Source organism: Acanthisitta chloris, unplaced genomic scaffold, assembly GCF_000695815.1.
Source record: "Acanthisitta chloris isolate BGI_N310 unplaced genomic scaffold, ASM69581v1 scaffold8063, whole genome shotgun sequence".
Classification (NCBI taxonomy): domain Eukaryota; kingdom Metazoa; phylum Chordata; class Aves; order Passeriformes; family Acanthisittidae; genus Acanthisitta; species Acanthisitta chloris.
In genome coordinates this window covers 17808-25633 of record NW_008664276.1, presented here as the reverse complement: position 1 = coordinate 25633, position 7826 = coordinate 17808, and the positions used below count along the sequence as shown (strand labels likewise).

The window sequence follows — 7826 nt, the reverse complement described above, 5'->3', positions numbered from 1 at the left end:
TGTGGGTTTTACCTAGAAAAGCTTTAATTGTTAAAAATAGCACTTTGATTTGAGCTAAAAGTACAGGTTAGCTGTGAACTCTGAAATTTTTTAGTGGCCTAGCAAATTTGATATTACCAAGTAGTAAAGAGGAGAACTAAGGCACTGGCAAGTGATCAAGTCTTGGCTGTCTAACACACAATATATTACATTGCAGTAGAAGCCATTAAAAAAGAAAATCAATACTTTTCCAGAAGTGCTGCAGAGCCTCCTCCTTTTTAAGTACTGGAAACTCCTTTGGCAGCTCAAGTGCTCTTTGTGTAACTCAGAGGCAAACGCTGAGCTCTGTGGCAGCTTCTGTCCAACTCGTTTCTCCATATGGGGTGCAACTTTTCAAGCAACATCAGGATCAGGATAGTTTCCTAAAATTCTCACCTTGCAGCTTTGAAGGATGTAGCATTGAGAAAAAGTGTCTGTGAAGAGGTTAAATTTCTATTTCTGGTTCTATGCAAGTGGTTTGGAATTGGTTTGAAGTCAAGTGTTCAGTGCCACAGGAGTTGCTGGTGTGTTGTATAACCCTGATGTTCCCTAGGGAGAGTAAAAAATGATTAAAATGTACCAAATGCATAGCTGGGATTAAGTACTTCAGGAAGCAGTGAAGCTGTAGGAACCTCTTGCTGTAGCTGCACAAGGCATGAGCAGTGCAGAATGCAGTAGCACAATAATTTTAAAACATTTCTCTATAGAAAATATTTGATGTTGAACTAAAAAATAAAAGGAACTGAAACACTGGGATAAAACTTGGCATTTTAGATGCTGCCAAAGCCAAATTTGTAGATAGACTCAGTTCACTCCCTGGCTCTGAATTCACCTGGAATGAAGTACTTGCCCACCTGAATTTAATGCCAAAGGTTTCATGTCCCTCAGTGTGGGAGATTGAGAGTTTCACTTGCTGATTCTTCATCTCCCTATTGTGCCAGTCCACAGAGTATGGAGCTTTGATTTCAGACTTAAAGATGTGTGTACTGACGACCTGTGAAGAACACCTGCAGTGATAATCCTCTCCACTGTTCTCTGCTAGATGTAAACTCGTTCCAGCAAACAACAAAATGGATTGATGACGTCAGAACGGAAAGGGGCAGTGATGTCATCATTATGCTGGTGGGAAATAAAACAGATCTAGCAGATAAGAGGTATGGAGGAATCGTTAATCTGTCAAATGCTTTTGTTACTCTGCTGCTCTTTTCTCCTAGACAACTGATTTTAAAAGTATTCTAAAATTTATTTGTCTTTTTCTGAAATGCTCAAGCTTGTTTCAGCTGTGACTAGAGAAACCTCAATTTTAAAACTCCTTTCTTTTGGTTAAGCCCAGCTTCCAGCAGGGTGCTGTGAATGAGTTGGAGGAACTATCACCAACCTGTTCAGATGTCAGGAGAGAACAGAGTGTTAGCCACAACCTACATCAGGGAATGAAAAAACTGGTTACAAATATTAGTTCTTAATAAATGTTCTCAGATGTAAATGACAGGTGCAAGTCATCCTTTTGAAATTCTAATCCTCCCATGTGAAACTCCCCAGGGCTTCTCCTAAGTTTGCTAACCAAAATATTTTGATGTTGTGCACTTTCTGCTTTTGCTGTGTTTGCTGCTTCCTCTGGGTTTGTGGTATTACTCCATCCCATATGAGATGGGTACTCCTAGACCTTTGTTAAAACAGTTTCTTATTCATGGTTATTTTTGGATATTAAAACATAGTGATTGCTAGTTGTTCAGGACAGGGATGTTTGGGGGTCTAGTTGGCTCACTTGGCTGTTCCACTGGAATGTTGAGTTGTGCTTTGGGAGCTAGATGTGCTATGGAAGTCTGTCTGATACCTGAAGTGGTGATACCTGTCTGCAGTATGCTCAATGTGTGGAGAAAACAGTATTAAATGCTTTCAAAACTGCAACAAATCTGAATTTTTAAGGTGTTTGGGTGGGTTTTTTTCCCCCCTAACTCTGTGTTATCTTCCCCAGACAAGTGTCCATCGAGGAGGGAGAAAGAAAAGCCAAAGAGTTGAATGTAATGTTCATTGAAACTAGTGCAAAAGCAGGATACAACGTAAAACAGGTGAGTGATGCCTCAGCCAGCCCTGAGGTGACTATTAGCACTCCAGTGTGGAACTGGGACTTTGCCTGGAAGCCTTGGCAAAGGGTGTCCCAGGGATGTTTGTGGTCCATACACAGCAAGCAACACCTCAGAGTTGAGTTGTTGGCTGAGGTTGAGGGAGATCCCTGACCTTGCAGCAAATGACTTGGGAATTCTTTCCCCTTAAAAATGTGGAGTTATGGAAGGATCTTTGTGGGTACAGAATTAGACATTCCTGGATTTCTGATAATCCAGCTTTGGTGATTAGACTGAAAGTGATTAAGACATGAGCCAAGAAGTTGGGGGAACACAGATCTGAGGACTGTTTCTGCCCCTGTTTCAGTGAATGAATGTGGCCAAACCAATGGAGGAGGAGCTTGATGGCTTGAAATGCTTCCACTGCACAGTGAGACAGTGCAAACTGCTGTTTCCACTCTGCTGGAAGGCGCTGAAGGTGTGAGCAAATGTTCCTGGACAGCCAAAGCTATTTATTTCTGGGAGATGACGCGTTGCTTTTGAATCGGGGAAAGCAGTGAAGTATCTTTTGAGCTGATGCAACTGTAGAAAATTAGGGATTAGGTTGTGTTATGTGCAGAATTGTTACAGAATTTGCATGAAAAAAATTTTGTCAGAGCTTATTAGTTATGTAAACAACATTGGTTATATAGAGTGAGCTAGAGCTGTACATCCCTACAGACTCAGTGACTGTGGGGTGTTGTTCCTTCATTGATGTGGCAATTTCTCACACGGAATCATGTTTACTGGAGCATTTGGCAGCAGCTCTGTGGCAGGAGGAAGTGCAGTAGGGCAAGATGTAGAAGACATTAGTTCTTAGGTACCTGTCTTGAGTGTAAACACACACACACACACACACACACACACACACACACACATGTGTATGTTTGTGTGGGTAATAACTGCATTCAGCTCTGTGTCCCCCAGTATAAGAAGGACATGAAGCTGCTGTTGAGAGTCCAGAGGAGGCCACGGAGATCCTCCAATGGCTGGAACACCTCTGCTCTGGAGCCAGGCTGGGGAGAGTTGGGGGTGTTCAGCCTGGAGAAGAGAAGGCTCCAGTGCCTAAAGGGGCTCCAAGAGAGCTGCAGAGGGACTTGGGACAAGGGCCTGGAGGGACAGGACAAGGGGGGATAGCTTCCCACTGCCAGAGAGCAGGGATAGATGGGATATTGGGAAGGAATTCTTGGCTGTGAGTGTGGTGAGGCACTGGCACAGGTTGCCCAGAGAAGCTGTGGCTGTCCCATCCCTGGGAGTGTTCCTGGCCGGGTTGGATGAGGCTTGGAGGAACCTGGTCCAGTGGAAGGTGTCCCTTTCTGTGGCAGGGGCTTTGAACAAGATGATCATCAAAGTCCCTTACAACTCAAACCGTTCTATGATTCCATGTGTATGTATACAATCAGAAGTATATTTTACATGTGTAGTGGCACAAATAGTTTATATGCAGAATGGTAGCAGGAGTTGCTAAAATAAGCTTATAAGCTGCTTTATAGACAGGACTGAAGGGTCTGTTATTAAAGTGTCCATTGACTTTGTATATAAGTAGCAAAATTATTCCCTATGTAATGGAATAATTAGATGTATTAACTTAGCACTGTGTTCCAGTGCATTAGCAAGCAGAAAAGTGTTGGGTTCCAGGGTCCACCAATTATCCTGCCACAACAGAGGCTGACTTGCAATTAAGATTTAGATTCTGGGCTGCAATCCTTTCATGTGTGCTTAGACTAGGGGGTGTGCACTCAAGAGCAGATGCTTGGCTGAGAGGAATGAGGAGGATGATGATGAAGCTCTGTACTCCCACATTCTTTGAGGGAGTTTATGTGCAGCTGCCACATTTCTAGAAATCTGTAGCCAAGCCTGTGAGGTAGATTTTGGCTTCCAAGGCTTTCAGAGCTGGTTGGAAACCTGAGAATTTGAGGTGGAAGTAGGAAAACTCTGCCTGGTATGGCTGTGGTCTGTAAACCATCCAAACAGAAGACATGAGGGGTAATTCAAAGAGAATTGAAAATGGGGGTTTCTTCTAAGCTTTAGTCCTTGTGTAGCAGGCATGGACTGGGATGTTCAAAACTGTGGATTTCAAAGATATTCTATAGTGTAGAATATTTGTAACTCTTATTTTTTTATTAGTTTAGTAAGTGGTGGTTGAAAGTTCTCAAATGATAGACTTTTAATATTACTAGTTATATAGTTTCCTGTTTCCTTGCAGCTTCTCTGTTGAATTGTATGGATTTATTTTACTAACTCATCAATGAGTTCTCCCCCAGTGAAACAAGGAAGCACATGGCTACAGCTGCAGGATGGATACCATTCCCATAACCTGTGTCAAATCTTTAATGAGCTGAATGCCAATTTGACCTGCCCATAACTGATACTTTATATCCATAATATATTCTCATTCCACAGAACAATTACCAAGTTAGTTTTCACACAGGATTTTTAAATCAAATGTCAAATTATTTTAGATAAGGCTGGATTTGATTACATATAATAAAGTACATTTATATACAAATTAGGATTACCTCATGCCAGATATTAAATACTAATGTGAAGATGAATCTTAGAGTAGTTGATGAGTCATTGGTTTGTCCACTAAGGCATAGGTTTAGATTTACCAATGAATTAACAGCTTGAATACTGTGTGTGGCTGAAATGTGTAGACTGGGGAACATGAACTTTTTGGGGTTTTTTTTTTCCTTCCATGCAAACCTCTTTCCTGCTTGTATTGAAACTTCTCAGGTTGTCAGTGCTTCACTTCACAGCCTGTGTGGGCAGTCCAGGAAAACTGACAGACAGCTGTAGTTTCCCTGCTGTTCTCTCTTCCCATCACAGTCTGTCACCTGCATCTAAATCCTGTAATTAAAGGTAGGGAATGGCACAAGTTAATGCAGAAGGAGGCTTGGGATGAAGTTGAACCCTCAGTCCTCCATTCTTGGCTTCTTTACATTTCTGTCAACTTCTCATTAAGGTTCTGATTTCTGGGTGGTGTTGGCTTCTGCCTCATGTATATCCCACCGTAGCTTCCTTACTTTCTATCCATCCTCTCTCTCAGGTCAGAGATATGAATTCCAGTGTCACTTGTGTGCAGACGAGTCCTGGAGATATGATTTGGAACCCATCTGGCTTCAGTGCCTGAGGTGTGAGGCCAGGCAGGGTAGCAGGAGCAGAGGTAGCTCAGGAGACACCATAGGACAGTCCCCAGTGCTCTACCCTCACGCCAGGCTTGGCTAGATGTCAGAGTAATGTCGTCTCATGGGTGTGTTGGCCCAGGCACTAGGATTCTTCAAGGGATGATGTCCCCAAGGTTTCAGACTTAGTGTTTGTGCCATTAAGGACAGGGAAGAAGGTGAATTTCTTGTTCTGCTCAGGAGGCTGTGACTGTTTCACCACCTCAGCCACGTTACTTGTTTGCCATCAGTGGCAATCCAGGGAACTTTTGTCCTTGTGTGCTACTTTTAGCTTCTGGTTCATCCTTTCCTGCTGGAAGGCAGACTGAAGAGGAAAGGGCGCTGCCTCTAGCTCTGTGCTCCCTGGAGTGATCCCAAAATCCAGAGTGCCTGGCTTTGTGCTGTGACTCCAGAAGTGAGTTGCACACTGTCCACCAATACCGTGTACTGTTGGATCTGTCACTGTAGAGCTGTCTGCAGTCACCAAGGTCCTGTCCTTCTGTCTTTGGGGAGGGAGTGTTGAAGGAAAAATTAGTGGCTGATATTATGGTAATAGTATTGTTCAGGAGTTAAACTGTTGCAATAGAGGGGAAGAAATTGGTTTTTGGGTCCTGCAAGCTTCAGCAAAGACTGATTGCCAGGGGAGCCTTAAGACTGAGAGGAGGAGTAGATAACTTGCTTCATTTAAAGCAGAGAATTGTCGTCTCTGATTCATTTTGTCAGCCCTGAACAAGCTTTAACAGACTTTGAGATTCATGCTCTAGCTCGGCCGTCTGTATTCCAGGGAATCTTATTGTGAGGCTGTGAATTTCATGCCCAGAATGTGTCAGAGTTCATTTTGCTGTCTTGTAGAGGGAGGGAGGGGAGAGCCCTCCACTGCCTCCTTACAGCAGTACCTGGCACACTTCATGTTGGCTTGCACAGAGCCGTAGGCTGAAATGGTCCTTGGCAGAAGAAGTTTCTCACGGCAGCAGCTGAAGGAGCACAGCCCCTCAGTGACCCTTTTCTCACAGAGCTTTCTGCACCACCCAGCTGGGCTCTCCCTCCTGCCCTCTGATTTTTGTCTGTCTGATGGGCAGCAATTACTCCCTGAGTTGCAGCACTCTTCTCAGGGAATGAGAATTAGGGGAACGTTCTTGTTTGCTTTGCACTGGGGAGCAGATTTCTTGCCTGGCTTTTCCCTACTGTCCTTCCCATATTGCTGCAGGAGTGTTGCAGTGAAAACTGGTTTGTGCTTACAGTCCTTGTGACACTGATCTGTTTGGGATTTATTGGCTGGAGTGGTAGGAAGGGCACAGTTTGGCAAATGGCTTGAAACTAATGGTGAGAGATTAGGGGTTTTTTTCAGAGTTTAATCAGGAGGGAGATTGAGTTGAATGCTGAAAGAGTCTGTGTTGCTCTTAGCCTTGCAGCTGCTGCATTCAACTCCTGCCATGGGGAAAAAAGCCCTGACTGCTCACCAGTAGGTATGTTTTCATGCACACACAAACACTGAAACACACGTGTGTATACAGACACACTGTGATATACGTAGCTGTCTGTGATGGTTTGGGGTGTGCTGAAGCTGCTGGCTCAGGGCCTGATGTCACTGCAAAGCTCTGAGGGCCCTCCCAGGCTGCTTCCCAGCCACCAGCAAGTTTCTCTAATTGGATTTATTCGCATATGCTGTGGCTGATAAGCAGAAGGTTAATAAGAAAGAAAGTTGACTTTTCTTGGTTGCCAAATTCCTATTTTTAGTCAGATAATTTAGGAGAGAAATACTGCTAAAAGCATCGTTTTATTCCTGGTCTTAATGTAAAGCAAGGATTATCTATTTTAAACACTTAGCCTTTCTGTCAGCAGCTTGGTTGGAGTTCAGTAATGCCAGTTGCTTCCATCAGCTGAGGACTTTAAGACTCCCCACCCTTTCCCTCTATAAAGTGCATCCTTTGCTTTCTATGGATCCTAATAAATGGAATTACAGACTGGTTTGGGTTGGAAGAGACCTTAAAAGCTCGTCCAGATCCACCCCCTGCCGTGGGCAGGGAGACCTTCCACCAGCCCAGGTTACTCCAAGCCCCGTCCAGCCTAGTGTCATTAAACACCACCCATTTCCCCCCCTTGCCATGGGCAGGGACACCTTCCATCAGCCCAGGTTGCTCCAAGCCCCGTCCAGCCTGGCCTTGACCACTTCCAGGGATGAGGCAGCCACAGCTTCTCTAGGCAATAGCAACATCACACAGTTAAACTCAATATTTTTTAGAATGCTGTTTCCTTCTAGGATATCCCAAGTGCCTGACAGCAGGGAAGAGCTGTAGAGAATGAGGCATTTCCTTCTTTCTGTCAGAGCAAAGGTGTCAAGCAAGCAAGTTAATTTAGGCAAAGTGTGGTAGAATTGTGCCACACTGTTGCACATCTCCTGAAAAGTGATGAGAGGGCTTTTTTCTCCCTCAAACCTGTGTCAAGAACTGGGTCAAAAATACTCTCAAGGCTGCAGTCTATGAAGGGAAAAAGAACCCAGCAGTGTACTGGAGGGGTAGGTAAGCTAATTTGCTTAATTCTT

At 44.1% G+C, this 7826-nt stretch overlaps 1 protein-coding gene across 1 annotated transcript in view; it reads left to right on the top strand.

Moving 5' to 3' along the window:
• The window catches only part of RAB6A (RAB6A, member RAS oncogene family), a 22288-nt gene that overhangs the window by 7527 nt on the left and 6935 nt on the right, over window positions 1-7826 (top strand). The window contains exons 4-5 of the mRNA XM_009071283.1: window positions 1061-1172; window positions 1994-2087. Coding sequence (XP_009069531.1) covers window positions 1061-1172; window positions 1994-2087 — 206 coding nt within the window. The remainder of the gene's footprint in view (window positions 1-1060; window positions 1173-1993; window positions 2088-7826) is intronic.